The sequence below is a fragment of the Lutra lutra genome, chromosome 8 (genome assembly GCF_902655055.1).
Source record: "Lutra lutra chromosome 8, mLutLut1.2, whole genome shotgun sequence".
In the NCBI taxonomy this organism is placed as follows: domain Eukaryota; kingdom Metazoa; phylum Chordata; class Mammalia; order Carnivora; family Mustelidae; genus Lutra; species Lutra lutra.
Genome location: NC_062285.1, coordinates 46605213 through 46622534, shown reverse-complemented (window position 1 = coordinate 46622534; position 17322 = coordinate 46605213). Strand labels below are relative to the sequence as shown.

Genomic DNA, 17322 nt, shown 5'->3' with positions numbered 1-17322 from the left:
TATAATAAAAAGAATTTTGCATATTGCTAGTAAACATACATCAGCTGTGCTCATAGTCAAGATATGGGCAAATAATAGCACAAGTGTAAATATATATCTTTCGATTGTTTCCTAGCACAGAAACAAACCATGTATTGGAACCTTGTGTAAATGGCAAGAGTTGCCATGCATTTTTATTAAAAGTTAGACTGAAAAATTTATGTCAGCTCCCCATGAATTCAGAGGTTTTTCTGGACAGTAACTGAAGTACTTTTGAAATAAAACACTAGAAAACAGATTCTCCAAATGTAACTCATGAAGAGAGTCCATTTTATATCCCAATTTTATTTACCTTTTCTGAATAGTCACAACATTAATCTACTGGGGATAATCTAGTTAGTATATTTGAAATTCCATTTATTTTTTTCTATTGATATGCATGTGTTACACTTGTATATAATACAGAATTTCCAGTGTTGTTTTAAAGGACTCAGTTAAAAAAAAAATGAGAAGCATGATGTACAATTTCAAACAAATCTAGGACAAATTCATAATTTCCAAAATAATACAGGTTTCTGCTTTGCTCCAAAGAAATTAATGCTGTTACAATTGATGCAAAAATTCCAGCACAATTGTTATTTTTTTCTTTCTGAATTCATACAGTCTTGAACTATTGCAAAATCCACTCAGAGTCATCTAATTAATTTTATGTATAACTAATATGGAGGGAGGAAGTCATTTCATCCCATGGACTTGTGGGGCAATACACTTTGGTTCACTGTCCAAACTATACTTTACAAATTTGACTTTTGACAAATTTTACATTTTCAATTTTTCTGCCCAGAAGACATTCTGGGTAATGTACTGGTCTTTGAAATTCGTTGCCAACTAACAGACCAAAACTCTCCAAGGTATGTCAGCCTCCATCATGGAAACCAGCATAGACTTAATTGACCATGTCAGTGAGTTTTAAAAATATGAAAGATGGTCACATTTTTTCTAACATAATGGAACTTCTAATAGGACAATTTATGAAGTACCTTCCTTTTAGGTTAAGATGCGTAAACAAAGAAGTCTCTCTGGTTACATCCCTTCAACTATACATTTACACAATATTATTACAGAATGGCTATGCATTTTCAATTCTTCTCTACCTTCACATGACAAATGAAATAAAATAAATGTAGTATAAAATTATACATTCTCTAATAACTTAGAAAAAAAGTACATACATGTTTAAGGCTTTTAAATATTTGTAAGACTTTCCTGTAGAACTGAAAAACAAAAAATGTTAAAATGACTACAAAACTGTGGACAGAAACTGACCTAAGAAATTGTTTGAATGGGACAACTATAAGCAAATATTTATAAATTCAAGACCAAGGAAAATGAACAATTCTATTAACAGACTGAACAAACAAATATATAAGCATTCAAACAGTCATTGGGAGCGAGCAAGGGACAGTCTATTAAAATGATAGGACAGTTAAAAAAAATTTACTAGAAGAAATCTTAAGTGAATAACTCTCAAGCTAAGAAATCAGAAATCCACATGCATCCCTGGAGATTTTTTGAAACTGAAAGCTACCTACATACTTGACTGCTCACTGCTGATTTCTGTGAAGGGAAAAAGTAAATATAAACAAAAGAAAAAGCCCACTTAAAAAACAAAACAAAACAACCAAGAGGGAGAGTACTCTAGAAGTACAAAATAGCATATAATGAAAATGGAAATTCAGTTCTAACTACTACCTATTTAACTGACAGAGAGCTGCAGTAGTATGTTAGCCTTGGGGAAACATGTCAGCTTGTCTATACATTCTTATATGATTGATGTATTCAGATAACTATTACTTGCCAACAATAATTATTATCAATGGATATATACTTCCATTCCTTTAACAAAAGCAACTTTAAGATGTTAAAACATGTAGGCTTTCAGAGCTCCACGATTAGGTTACAAATAAAATCATCTCAGTCTACACCATGCCAGAGGAGAAGTTCCCAAAGAAAATGTCAGTAAAGCTGGGTGCAGTCCCACCCGCCAATAAACACAGGACCAGACCCAGGAACACATCCATGGCTGCAGGCAGGTGCACTTGGCAGACTTTCAGAAGCAAGAAAAACAGTCACACTTGAGGCCAAGAACCATAAAGGTGAGTGTCTAACATCACCTGGAAACACCAGCTCTTCAGATGGCAAATTCAAATTCTCTTAGTAAATGCAATTTTACAAGTTGAACACAGTTCAAATCTGACAAAATCTTCATGACATAGAAGTTCATGTCTGACTTTTTAAAAGTCTCGGTTTCAAGAAGAGGCTGATTATGAGCCATGAAATCCCTTGGAAATAAGACTCTGCAGTGCCTCTTGTGAGCGATATGAAAATCTCCCTTCAAGATCACCTCAGGAATTAAGTTTCTGTGCATGTGTTCAATGTAATCAGGCTTGAGGATCACTTGATTTATCCTTTGTTAATGGGTTACCTACAAAGGAAGAAGAAAATATAATCATTTTGTAAGAAGGCTATGATCTTAAAACTGCAAACAATTTAGTATTAGAAATTAATAACTCAAAATGGTAGTATTTGCTTTATCAAATAAATTGTTGAATTTTAAAGGACTAGCATATTCAGATATTGCCACCTTATAAAAAATATACAAGTTTTTTTTTTCTTTTTATCCTTTCACAGTATTTTTAGAGCCACTTGCACAACTATCCAAATGACTGCAGCTGTGACCAGGAAGATCTTAACTGGTGATGCTACATGTCTCAAATTCAAAGAATGATTCTGGAATCTTTGTTCTTTGTAAAGTCTTGGAGGATAGAATCCAGAGATCATAAACACTCTATGCCAGGCCTCAGTAAAGAAAGACCTTAGTTCACAGGAATACAATCAGACCACATCTTTAAGAAAGTCATTGGGCATTGGCTCTATAAAATCCATTCTTGAAATAGTTTAAAACTTGAGGGCTTATTTGACTCAATCAGATTTCAGAAAAAATAACTATGAGGAGAAATAAATATCTGGGGAGAAAAACAATGATTGTACACTATTTCACTAAGTTTTAAAAGTGTCCAGAAATTCTCAAAAAAATGATTAGTATTATTGATGCTATTATAAATATTACTAAGGGAGATTCACACTGGCTTCTCACACCTATTTAGGTCCAAAGACTGTGTATGGGAAAAAATAGTAAACATCTGGAATACCTGATACCTATGTAGATCGATCTGTATGCATACATGTAGATGATACATGGATAGAAAGATTTCTGCTGTGTCAGTGAATTCCTAGGTATACTCTAATACCAAGGTACTTAACAGTTGCATAACTTCTTTTTTAAGCAATGGTTATAACAAAAGGTGAATTCTTTTTTTTTTTTTAAAGATTTTATTTATTTATTTGAGAGAGAGATAGTGAGAGAGAACATGAGCGAGGAGAAGGTCAGAGGGAGAAGCAGACTCCCCATGGAGCTGGGAGCCCGATGTGGGACTCGATCCCAGGACTCCGGGATCATGACCTGAGCCGAAGGCAGTCGTCCAACCAACTGAGCCACCCAGGCGTCCCCAAAAGGTGAATTCTTGAAAGTTACTGTGAATACTTTGGTTTTATTCCATCAAATTATATAATTATTCATCCTTTCATAAAATATTTAAGGAAAGGTTTTGTTTGTTTTGTTTTTTGATCAACTATAAGAAAGAGAAACATTAAGTAAAATAATCTAACTCCGGCTCTACCACACCCAGTCTCAAAGGAAGCTATAAATTCAAAAACAATTATTTTCTGTGTGGAAGCAGCCATCTTATTTATGTCTCTTTGGTCAGCTATCCTGCCCAAGGAAGGAGCCTCTGCTTGCATATTTAAAGCTTCTTACTTCCATCCACAGAGGAATTGTGGGAGAAATTGAACTGAGGATGGAAGGACCAAACACAGAAGGGGCCTGTTCACCTCCAGAAATGCTGGGAGCAGGGGCTATCTTAGGTAGGGCAGCAATCTCACTTTCGATTTGTCATTTTATAGTTCTGTGAATGGCTCCCAGTCTGAGTGTGAATGTTAAGAGCACCATGGAAAGCAAATATGAATTTTTCTACAGACATTATGTCAGAGGTTGTCAATGGAGATAGCTGATCATTATGAAAAATACAAACTCTTTAGGATAAACTTTCTTGATAAATACTGATTTAACACAAACTTTGATGGCCATTGCCTGAGCAGATCCACTTGTCTTTTCTGGAGATTCTTCTCTTGGTAAGAAGACTCAAAAAGCATGGTAAGAGACTGTATTTCCAAAACTAGTGCAAAGAAAAGAGATGAATTGAGAGACTGAGAGAGAACAAATGAGTGAGCCCCGCAGGGACTCAGCATAGGCAGCTAGAAGGACATGGTGCTGTGACCCCATGGGAGCACGTGGCCTGTCCTCCTGTGTCATTTCAAACCCTGGTTCTAAGAAATCTCCTCGTGGGTATGGTAGATGCATTCTTCTATCTTCATTCCAAGCTAAGTATTTCATCCTGCTAGTTTATATAAAGCTGGGGAGTGAGTCTCTCAACTATATATTAAAGCTTTGTTTTTCACATAATTTTAAAAATAGACACATTTATAGGTGATATAATACCAAAGGTTTATGTACTGGAACAAATTTCCTCCATCTCAGAAAACATACACGTATACACATAAACACATATATACAATGCATATCCTAAGAATATCATAAATCTACATTTTTATTCTGTTTGTAGCAGCTAAAATCTCAAAAATTAAAATTTAAACATGACTAAAAGAATTGTCTAACATAGATCAAAACATGACTGAAATGACTTTTTTCCTCCAGTTTTACAAACTAGTCCTAGTTTATTAATCTTAAAAATATCCTAGTGCCTTTAATGAGATAAAGATAGGGTTTAACTGGGCTATTTGTTTTCGATTTCATTTTTGTATGTTACTCTGAGCAAGTAATTGTGGTTTGACATGTGGAATTCTAGGCTAAGGTCAGAATGTAGTACTTGCAGGCACAGTGGTGGTGGCATCATGCCACCTCTCAGACCCTCAGTTTCCCTGTATGTAGAAAGGGGATAATCCTGTTAGCCTCACGGAGTTGCTGTGAGGATATGATGATGTTTACAAAAACACCAACTCTGAGGTAGTATAATAAAAGTTTTGTGTTTTTTTTTAAAGCACAAATCTTTAACAAGAGAGTCACTAAGGTATAATGAGAGGATCACACTAGCAGACATTTAGTCAAATTAGAGAAACTCTCAAGGAATCCAAACAAAGGCTAAGTAATCACTTGTCCTTTCCAATGTAATACAAAATATGGGCACCTGTGAGCACGACTCTGCCCTCTCTTTGACAACCTCCATATTTGTACCAAGTGAAATGGCAAAACCAAAGATTGAAAAACATAAGGATGATTCTGAATATATGTATATTATCACCAATTTTAATCACCTAACACACAAGAAATAGTAATATTTAAAATGAAATTGTCTAAAATGTAACAAAAAATCAACCCTTTCATGATTTATATACTTTAGCAAAAAAGTCCAAGTTACTCAAATTAAAATTCTGGCATGCTTGTTGGAAAACAAGTGCCATTTGACCCTTTCCTGATATGCAAGGGTTGTTGAAGCAATATTAATGCAATCTAACATTTAAAAATGTTGCTCTTGTTTTTTTTTATCATTATTTTTTATTAACATATAATGTATTTTTTGCCCTAGGGGTACAGGTCTGTGAATCATCAGGCTTAACACATTTCACAGCACTCAAAGTAGCACATCCCTCACCCATGTCCTTAACCCAGCCACCCTATCCCTATCCCCCACCCCCCAGCAACCCTCAGTTTGTTTCCCGAGATTGAGAGTCCCTTATGGATTGTCTCCCTCCCTAGACCATCTTGTTTCATTTTTACCCCCCTACTCTCCATGACCCCACCCTGCTCCTCAAATTCCTCATATCAGAGAGATCAATGATAATTGTCTTTCTCTGATTGACTTATTATGCTTAGCATTAGCATAATATCCTCTAGTTCCATCCACATCATTGCAAATGGCAAGCTTTTGTATCTTTTGATGGCTGCATAGTATTCCATTATATATGTATACCTTATCTTCTTTATCCATTCATCTGTTGATGGACATCTAGGCTCTTTCCATAGTTTGGCTATTGTGGACATTGCTGCTATAAACATTCAGGTGCACAAACCCCTTCAGATCAGTACATTTGTATCTTTAGGGTAAATACCCAGTAGTGTGACTGCAGGGACATAGGATAGCTCTATTTTAAACTTTTTAAGGAAGCTCCATACTGTTTTCCAGAGTGGCTGCACCAGCTTGCTTTCCCACCAACAGTGTAGGAGGTTTCCCCTTTCTCTGCATCCTCGCCAACATCTGTCGTTTTCTGACTTGTTAATTTTAGCCATTCTGACTAGTGTGAGGTGGTATTTCATTGTGGTTTTAATTTGTATTTCCCTGATGCACAGTGATGTTAAGCACTTTTTCATGTGTCTGTTGGCCATCTGGATGTCTTCTTTGCAGAAATGTCTGTTCATGTCTTCTGCCCATTTCCTGATTGGATTATTTGTTCCTTGGGTGTTGAGTTTGATAAGTTCTTTATAGATTTTGGATACCAGCCCTTTATCTGATATGTCATTTGCAAATATCTTCTCCCATTCTGTCAGTTGTCTTTTGGTTTTGTTGACTTTTTCCTTTGCTGTGCAAAAGTTTTTGAACTTGATGAAGTCCCAATAGTTTATTTTTGCCCTTGCTTCCCTTGTCTTTGGTAATGTTTCTATGAAGAAGTTACTGTGGCTGAAGTGGAAGAGGTTTCTGCCTGAGTTCTCCTCAAGAATTTTAATGGATTCCTTTCTCACATTGAGATCCTTCATCCATTTTGAGTCTCTTTTTGTGTGTGGTATAAGGAAACGGTCCAGTTTCATTCTTATGCATGTGCCCATCCAATTTTCCCAATACCATTTGTTGAAGTGATTGTCTTCTTTCCATTGGACATTCTTTCCTGCTTTGTCAAAGATTAGTTGACCATAGAGATGAGGATCCATTTATGGGCTCTCTATTCTAGATCCATTGATCTATGTCTGTTTTTGTGCCAGTACCATACTGTCCTGATGAATACAGCTTTGTAATAGAGCATGAAGTCTGGAATTGTGATTCCGCCAACTTTGGTGTTGTTTTTTTTTCCCCACATTCCTCTGGCTATATGGGGTCTTTTCTGGTTCCATATAAATTTTAGGATTATTTGTCCATTTCTTTGAAAAAAATTGATGATATTTTAATAGGGATTGCTCTAGGTAGCATAAACATTTTCACAATATCTGTTCTTACAATCCATGAACATGGAATGTTTTTCCATTTCTTTATGTCTTCCTCAATTTCTTTCATGAGTACTTTATAGATTCTTTGCCTTTTTGTTTAGATTTATTCCTAGGTATCTTAAGGTTTTGGGTGCAATTGTAAATGGGATCAACTCCTTAATTTCTATTTCCTCTGTCTTACTGTTGGTGTATAGAAATGCAACTGATTTCCGTGCATTGATTTTATATCCTGCCACTTTACTGAATTTCTATATGAGTTCTAGCAGTTTTGGAGTGGAGTCTTTTGGGTTTTCCACATACAGTATCCTATCATCTGCAAAGAGTGAGAGTTTGACTTCTTCTTTGTCAATTTGGATGCCTTTATTTATTTTTGTTGTCTGATTGCTGAGGCTAGGACTTCTAGTACTATGTTGAATAGCAGTGGTGATAGTGGACATCCCTGCCGTGTTTCTGACCTTAGCTCTCAGTTATTCCCCATTGAGAATTATATTACTGTGGGTTTTTCATAGATGGCTTTGATGATATTGAGATATGTATCCTCTATCCCTACACTGTGAAGAGTTTTGATCAAGAAAGGATGCTGTACTTTGTCAAATGCTTTCTCTGCATCTATTGAGAGTATCAAATGGTTCTTGTTCTTTCTTTTATTAATGTATCACATTTATTGATTTGCAGACGTTAAACCAACCTGGCAGCTGAGGAATAAATCCCACGTGGTAGTGGTTAATAATCCTTTCAATGTACTGTTGGATCCTACTGGCTAATATTTTGGTGAGAGTTTTTGCATCCATGTTCATCAAGGATATTAGTCTGTAATTCTCCTTTTTTTAAAGATTTTATTCACTTATTTTACAGAGAGAGATCACAAGTAGGCAGAGAGAGAGGAGGAGGAGGAAGCAGGCTCCCTGCCAAGCAGAGAGCCCGATGGGGGACTGGATCCCAGGACCCTGAGATCATGACCTGAGCTGAAGGCAGAGCTTGACCCACTGAGCCACCCAGGCACCCCTGTAATTCTCCTTTTTGATGGAGTCTTTGTCTGGTTTTGGCATCAAGGTAATGCTGGATTCATAAAATGAGTTTGGAAGTTTTCCTTCCATTTCTATTTTTTGGAACAGTTTCAGGAGAATAGGTATTAGTTCTTCTTTAAATGTTTAGTGGAATTCCCCTGGGAAGCTGTCTAGCGCTGAGCTCTTATTTGTTGGGAGATTTTTTTTTTTAAAGATTTTATTTATTTATTTGACAGACAGAGATCACAAGGAGACAGAGAGTCAGGCAGAGAGAGAGAGGAGAAAGCAGGCTCCCTGTGGAGCAGAGAGCCCGACATGGGTCTCGATCCCAGGACTCCAGGATCATGACCTCAGTCAAAGGCAGAGGCTTTAACCCACTGAGCCACCCGGGCGCCCCTTGTTGGGAGATTTTTGATGAGGTTCAATCTCCTTACTGGTTATGAGTCTGTTCAGGTTTTTAATTTCTTCCTGGTTCATTTTTGATAGTTTTTATGTCTCTAGGAATGCATCCATTTCTTCCAGACTGTCAAATTTGCTGATGTATAGTTGCTCATAATATGTTCTTGTAATTGTTTGTATTTCTTTGGTGTTGGTTGTGATCTCTCCTCTTTCATGATTTTATTAATTTGGGTCCTTTCTCTTTTCTTTTGGATAGCTCTGGCCAGGGGTTTATCAATCTTATTAATTCTTTCAAAGAACCAACTCCTAGTTTTGTTGATTTGTTCTACTGTTTTTTTTGGTTTCTATTTCATTGATTTCTGGTCAGTCTTTATTATTTCTCTTCTCCTACTGGGTTTAGGCTTTCTTTGCTGTTCTTTCTCCTGCTCCTCTAGGTGTAGGGTTAGGTTGTGTACTTGAGACCTTTCTCGTTTCTTGAGAAAGGCTTGTATTGCTATATATTTCCTCTCAGGACCGCCTTTGCTGTGTCCCAAAGATTTTGAACAGTTGTGTTTTCATTTTCATTTGTTTCCATGAATTTTTTTTTAATTCTTTAATTTCCTAGTTGACCCATTCAGTCTTTAGTAGGGTGCTCTTTAGCCTCCATGTATTTGAGTTCTTTCCAACTTTCCTTTTGTGATTAAGTTCTAGTTTCAGTGCATTGTGGTCTGACAATATGGAGGGAATGATTCCAGTCTTTTGGTACCATTTGAGACCTGATTTGTGACCCAGGATGTGATCTATTCTGAAGAATGTTCCATGTGCAGTAGAGAATAATGTCTATTCTGTTGTTTTGGGATGGAATGTTCTGAATATATCTGTGATGTCCATCAGGTCCAGTGTATCATTTAAAGAAAGCCTTTATTTCCTTGTTGATCTTTTGCTTGGATGATCTGTCATTTTCAATGAGGGGGGTGTTAAAGTCCTCTAATATTATTATATTATTGTTGATATGTTTCTCTGATTTTGTTATGAACTGGTTTATATAATTGGCTGTTCCCATGTTAGGGGCATAAGTATTTAAAATTGTTAGATCTTCTTGCTGGACAGACCCTTTAAGTATGATATAGTGTCCTTCCTCATCTCTTATAGTCTTTGGCTTAAAATCTAATTTATCTGATATAAGGATTAACACCCCAGCTTTCTTTGATGTTCATTAGCATGATAAATTGTTTTCTACCTCATCACTTTAAGTCTGGAGGAGTCTTTGGGTCTAAAATGAGCTTGTTATAGAGAGCATATTGATGGGTCTTGTTTTTCATCCATTCTGATACCCTGTGTCTTTTGATTGGGGCATTTAGCTCACTTACATTCAGGGTAACTACTGAAAGATATGAACATAGTGCCATTGTATTTCCTGTAAGGTGACTGTTACTGTATATAGTCTGTATTCCTTTCTGGTCTACTACTTTTAGGTTCTCTCTTTGCTTAGAGGACCCCTTTCAATATTTCCTGTAGGGCTGATTTGGTGTTTGCAAATTCTTTTAATTTTTGTTCATCCTGGAAGCTTTTTATCTCTCCTTCTCTTTTCAATGACAGCCTAGCTGGTTATAATATTCTTGGCTGCATATTTTTCTCATTTAGTGCTCTGAATATATCATGCCAGCAGTTTCTGGCCTGCAGGTCTTTGTGGATAGGTCTGCTGCCAACGAATATTTCTACCATTATATGTTACAGACCTCTTTTCCTGAGCTGCTTTCAGGATTTTCTCTTTGTCACTGAGACTTGTAAATTTTACACTTAGATGATGGTGTATGGACCTATTTTTATTGATTTTGAGTGGGGTACTCTGTGCCTCTTGGAATTTGATGCTTGTTCCCTTTGCCAAATTATGGAAATTCTCTGCTATAATTTGCTCCCATATGCCTGCTGCCCCTCTCTCTTTCTTCTTCTTCTGGAATCCTAATTATTCTAATATTGTTTCATCTTATGGTATCATTTAGCTCTCCTATTCTCCCCTCGTGGTCCAGTAGTTGTTAGTGTCTCTTTTGCTCAGCTTCTTTATTCTCCATCATTTGGTCTTCTATATCACTAATTCTTTCTTCTGCCTCATCTAACCTAGCAGTAAGAGCCTCCATTTTTAATTGTCCATCATTAATAGCTTTTTTGATTTCAAGTTGGTTAGATTTTTGTTCTTTTATTTCTCCAGAAAGGGATTTTATTTCCCCAGAAAAGGATTCTCTAATATCTTCCATGCTTTTTTCGATCCCAGCTAGCACCTTGATAATCATCATTCTGAACTCTAGTTTTGACATATTACTAATGTCTGTATTTAATCTGATTAGGTTCCTAGCTGTTGGTACTGCCTCTTGCTCTTTTTGTGTGTGTGTGGTGTTTTTCTACTGTGTCACTTTACCCAGATAAGAATAGATGAATGAGAGAACAAAATACTAAAAGGGTAGCAGTGATCCCAGAAAAATATACACTAACCAAATCAGAAGAGACCTGAAACCAACCAGGGGGAGAAGAAAGGGGGAAAGGGGGGAAAAAATATCTATCTATCTATCTATCTATCTATCTATATATATATGTGTGTGTGTGTGTGTATATATATTTTTTTTAATTATTTATTTATTTATTTATTTTTTAAACCAGTTAATAGAACAGAGCCACACACTTAATTTTGAGTGTATTTTGGTCTGCTAGAAGAAACTGCCTCTCAAAAATTTTAAAGAAAGAAAAACTTATATATATACAAAAATAAGGGTAAACACAATGAAGGGATGGAATATGAGTGTAAAGATGAAAATTTAAAAGGATTCTAAAAAAGGAATTCATAAGTTGGTTCAAAAAAAGAGGAAATAATGTGATCAGGCTGGAGATTGGAACAAAGCCATGCACTAGATTTAGGGTATATTTTGATCTATTAGGAGAAATGGTATCCCAAAATTTAAAGGAAAAAAAAAAACCTATATGTATACAAAAAATAAGTTTAAATACAATGAAAGGATAAAATATGGCTATAACAATGAAAATTTAAATAAGATTTATAAAAAGGTATTGATAAGATAAAATAGTTTAAAAATATTACAATGGGAAAGAGGAAAAATTAAGAAAATAGCATAAGAAAAAAATGAAATTTAAAAAATTTTACTTTAAAAGACTAAAGGATCATGGGGAAAAAGCCATGAACTCTGTGTGTTGTTTTCCCATAGCCCTGGAGTTCTGCAGTTCTCATTCATTGATGAACTTGATCTTGGCTGGATGTCCTTGCTGATCTTCTGGTGGGAGGGGCCTGTTGCAGTGATTCTCAAATGTCTTTGTTTGCCTGAGGCAGAATTGCATCACCTTTGCCAGGGGCCAGGCTATGTAATCTGCTCAGGTTCACTCTGAACGCTTTCCCTACAGCTTTCGAGGGCAGGAATGAAAATGGTGGCCTCCTAGTCTCTGGCCCCATAGGGGCTGAGAACTCAGGGCCCTGCTCCTCAATGCACACTCAGAGAAATGCCAACAATCCCACCTGTTTCCCTGGTCTTGGGCCAAACTCCCGAGTTCACCCAGCCTGTGACTGATCATTTCTGTCTCTGGTGCATGGCATCATCTGGAGTCCCCAAACCCAGTAGATACCTGCAGCATGCTCTTATGCCACTCTTCCCAGAGGAGTAAGGAGGTGCTGCTTGTGGGGTCCTGCTCGAGGTGCAGTGGTCTGACTGTGACTTGGATCATGGTTTAAGGTAATCCCGAGCTGAGAGCCCCCTGTTCAACTCCGTCTCTGCAACCAGCTTCCCACTCCAATACCTGGTAGCTCTGCCACACTCAGACATCCCTGGTCTTTTTGTGTCCCTGCAGGTCCTGAGACCACACTGTCCTGGCAAGGTCTCACCACCCCCCACTTAACCTCAGTGGAGCAGACTTCTAAAAGTTCTAATTTTGTGCTCCACTACATTCTCACTTGTGGGGAGCTGGTCCCTCCCACCACGGTCTATCTTCCTGTCACTTGGGATTTACTTCTCTGCATGTCCTACTTTCCAGAAAGTTGTTGATTTTCTGTTCCTAGAATTGGTGCTCTTCTTCTCTTTGATCTCCTGTTGAGTTTGTAGGTGTTCAGAATGGTTTGATAACTAGCTGAACTCCTGGGATCTGATTATATTTCAGTCTCCTACTCCTCTGCCATCTTGCACCTCTATTGTACTAATTTTAAATTATTTTTTTAACACACCACATTAAGCATTGCCTTATTTTTAGAACTTAAATATTGCTCTCTCTCACTCAAGCCATATCTTTTGGTAGAGGCCAAAGAGTAAATAAAAAGTGGTAGCTTGTACAGATGATTTTCAGCAAGTTTTCAGTAACTAAAAGCAGGAAGTGCAATAAAACCATCTTTACAGGATAAGAAATAGCATTTGCTACTATGAATGTACTGTCTTCTGGTTCTGAGGGCAGTTGATATAGAATACTGCATGAAGGAAGAAATGATCATTACAGTTGTGCCCTGAGCTTCATTGGTTCTATTTATTTATATTTTTAAAAGATTTTATTTATTTATTTGACAGAGATAGAGAGCACAAGTAGGCAGATTGGCAGGCAGAGGGAGAGGGAAAAGCAGGCTTTCCACTGAACACAGAGCCTGTTGGGGACTAGATCCCAAGACCCTGGGATCATGACCTGAGCCAAACACAGACATTTAACCAACTGAGCCACCCAGGTGCCCCTCATTCATTTTAATCACCACCTAGTGAATTTGCCTTTCCAAAGGCAATGCTTCACACAGCTGTTCTTTTATGTAAACTTGTCCTACACACTAGCCAATTCAGCAAGTGAAAATACTTGACAGCTGAACACAGGCAAAAGGTAATAATAATAACAACAGTAATAATAATAGTAGTAATGGCAGTTTTTCTAGTCACAAGCACAAAGCTATCTTGGTAATGACCCACCAGGATGGAGCTAACCTGCTAATATTAAGCAAAAAGCACTAATTCTTTAAGAATTAGCCCCCTTTTTAAAAAACCTTTCCATTTATTTCTCCCAATCTAACAAATCTATTATAGGATCCTGATGAGATTTCTCAAAAATTTGTGCTAGGATCATGTTCTAATTAGGGAAAACAAAACCAAGTAATGGCATATATAACATTAGTTAAATATGAAATTAAGTCAGCTGTTTTGTACTGTTTTTATTTTATATTTTGAACATTATGCAGTGTCCTCTGTCCATCTTCTAGTGAAGCTAAATTAGGCTAAAATGGAAATTAAAGAATCTATCCTGTCCCAAGTGTAAAACATGATTTTGTCAAGTTCTTAAAATAATTCTATTCATGGAGTTTGTAATTCCTTTTTCCCTGCTCAAGGCCTGCCACCTGAGGTATCAGCATCAAACATGCTTTGATGAGAGGCATGAACGCACAGCCCGGGTTCAGATCTCTTCCTTAGTATTTTCTCATACTGTGGGGCAGAATAAGTTATTTGAACTCCTTGAGCCTAGTCTTCCTTGATAATACGAGAATGGTATTACCAGACCCCATGCATTTGCTGTTGTGGTTAAATCAGATAATCCTCCCAAAGTGTCCAGGTAAATGCTTCTTAAATAACTGGTGATAGTGGTGGTAATTCCCAAACCCTACACAAAAGGTGATACATAGAATAATTATTGGAGGGGGACGTTACTGCTGCTTGCAGTGTTAAGTATTGATTTTAAGTTAATTTTTGGTGTCTTATAGAAACTGATGTGCAATTATTCATTTCATATTCTTACTAGTCATAAAAGTCATATTAAGAGGGAAGTGTCACTGTTTGGGCCTACTTTGGGAGTGAGACTCTTTTCAGATGAGTTGATATAGAGTAGTGGTTAAAAGGAATGTACCTGAAGCCAGGCTTCCTAGGTTCAGTGCTCAGTTCTGCTGATAACTCAGTGTGTGACCTTGAGTAAAACAGGGATAATATTAGTACCTACATCATAGAGGTGTATGAGCTGAGGAGCAAATAAGCGAATAGGTCAGGTGCTTAGAACAGTGCCAGGCACATAATAAACACTATGTATGGTAATTATTATTACATATTATATATACACACACATACATTTCTAGCCCTCTGAATGCACTGAATTCCTAGTTTTTGCCCCTGATATTTCTGATCATACATTACTAGTGTTTATAGACTCATAATCCATTCTTGTTCATTCTTACTTTGTCTTTTTAATGGGCCAGCTGCCATCAGACTTTGCATACAGAACAAATATTTACGAAAATAACACTATAGCCATCTAGACTTAAAAAATAAATGTGGTATAATGATGCTAAAACAAAATGCAGATTCGTAAATTTCCTTATTTTTGATGATTCTGCTGATATTGTTCTACATTGAGTTCTATCCCATATTCCAGATTTTTAAAAAATCCCAGTTGTTCAGTTTGCCAGTCTATATAAATTTGTGAAATCACTGCCATTTCCACAGCATCAATGTGAATCTTATCACTTTAGCTTAATTCAAAAAAATAATCTTTTTCTCCAATGTGGCTATTAAAATCTTGTTATAAGGAACTATTGAGCAATATTTGCATTCCTGTAAATATAAAATGGGTCCTATACACACAATAATAGAACAGACAATGCATTATGAACATTACAAGTGAATTTCATAAAAACATGTTGAATTTATAGTAAATACCCATGTTATTCGAGAAACATTTATTTTTGGACTGATGAGCAATATTTAAACAGTTGGAAGGCAAGGAATAAATATGTGGCAGTATTTCCAAAAGGAGGTGGTAGGTTTAAATGCAGTGCTTATCCAGTCTTTATAATACAGCTGTTTCATGACATCACAACAGGCAACAAATCAAACTAACATTCTGATAAGTAAATTTAACTTATCTGATAAAAGTAAAAGGAAAGCTAGAAAACCTTTATAATCCTAAAAGCTGATTTGAATGAACTTTCCCTTGCTTGGAATAGAACTGCTTCTTTGCCAAGTTGTATTTTTTTAATGTAGTTCTTACAAGTACATGAATTAAGCTCTTGCTTAGTGTTGGTGTACTGAATGTGCAATTAAAACATCGTTACTCGGCAGCAGCAGGTTTTCTCATTTAAACTAGAGAAAAGCAGCCATTGAGCTGGTCATAAATGTACGTGAATGTACTTGTCCTATCTTAAAGCACCTTATATAATGAGGTATTACAAAATGAAAGACTCCTTTTGGTCTAAAATAATCCTTCAAGAGTAAGCTGACCAAACAGCATTTAGGTATAGATGAGGCACTGTAAGGCAATGACGTAAGAATCATCTTCATAAGCCTACTCACCTATATACAAAATAAACTAAGACTGTATTTTGCTTTCTTAGCAATGGAGGTGATTCCTATAGCCATGAAAACTGTTGGATTTTCATGCCACAAATTTCAGGAAGAGGGGTGACCTTACTCTGATAAGAGTTTATACTAGTGTTGCTACCTGCTAGTCTAAGCACATTGGCCAAGTCAGTTAAAAATCTCTGAATCTCCAGGGTTCCTGTCTACCGAGGGAGTCTGTTGGACTCAGTGAACTTCTTAATCCCTTCTATCCCCAGACTATTCTGACTTTTCTTAAAAAGCATTATTTCCAAATGAGATAAAACTTTATTCAGATTACCCAAGTTCAATGATGTAGACTCCATTTTTCTAAGAGGCCTACTCATTATATTAGAATGCACAACTAGTAAGCTTTTACCACAAATACAACATCTGTCGATGGCTTTCAGCTTCCTATGCTGTATAAATGAAGATCTTGACTGGAAATGAATCTTTGGAACAGATGGACCTGCACTATTTCTCAGAACTCTGAAAGCTGTACAGTGCACCTGCCATGAACTCTTCTATGTGACTCATGACAGCAGACGACTGTTTGTGTTGCCATTTATGCACATTCTTCTACTCACAAGCAGATCAACTGATTCTGTCCAGATGACATTCACTGCTAGCACCAAAATAAATAAATAAATTCCCCAAGTTTTCTTTGGGTAGTTAATAAATTCCTTTGGGATAGTAAGGAAATTTAAAACTTTCCTTTTCCCATCCCTGTTCACAACTTGTGTTTATTCCAGGTGGAAAATGACCCCCAAAATTAAGATCATTCTGAAAGACAAGGACATTGGGATCCAGTTATGTTTTACTTAAAAACATTGGAAAGTCCTTAAAAGGGGGAAACAATTATTTTGAATACTTGAAAGAAATCTGAGTATAGACTTAAAAGTATTATTTCATATACCAGTATAGTTCACAGACTTTTAGAGACAATTGAGATTTTGAACTCAATTGGAAATTACTTTACCTGCAAAATTTGATATTAAGTTCATTTTTTAGACTCCCCTCTAATTTATAAAGGCCTTATTTGAATTGATAGTTTTTATCCACTTTCTGAAATCTATCTGCTAAAGTATTACATTCTTCAAGGACTTCAACTTCACTGCGTATGAGGGCTAGCAGAATTAAGCAGTATGAACTGTACTTAAGATTTACGATAAGTGGAGTTGGGGAGAAGGGCTGAAACATGGAAGAAACTCTTCTGAGTAGCCTAGAAATTACTAAGAGCAGCATTTTTTCTGAACTTCCAGCTAGTTTGAGTTACAAATGCAAATCATTCTTAGTCACAATC

General features: G+C 36.5%; 1 protein-coding gene across 3 annotated transcripts in view; it reads right to left on the bottom strand.

Moving 5' to 3' along the window:
- Positions 1–304: 304 nt before the first annotated feature.
- TAFA2 (TAFA chemokine like family member 2) overlaps positions 305–17322 on the bottom strand; it is a 489998-nt gene continuing 472980 nt past the window's right edge. For 2 of the 3 annotated variants that reach the window (XM_047743378.1, XM_047743379.1), the window contains exon 5: positions 305–2464. In XM_047743378.1, coding sequence (XP_047599334.1) covers positions 2453–2464 — 12 coding nt within the window. In that variant the 3' untranslated portion in view covers positions 305–2452. The remainder of the gene's footprint in view (positions 2465–17322) is intronic. The other variant, XR_007129699.1, reaches the window with a different exon arrangement.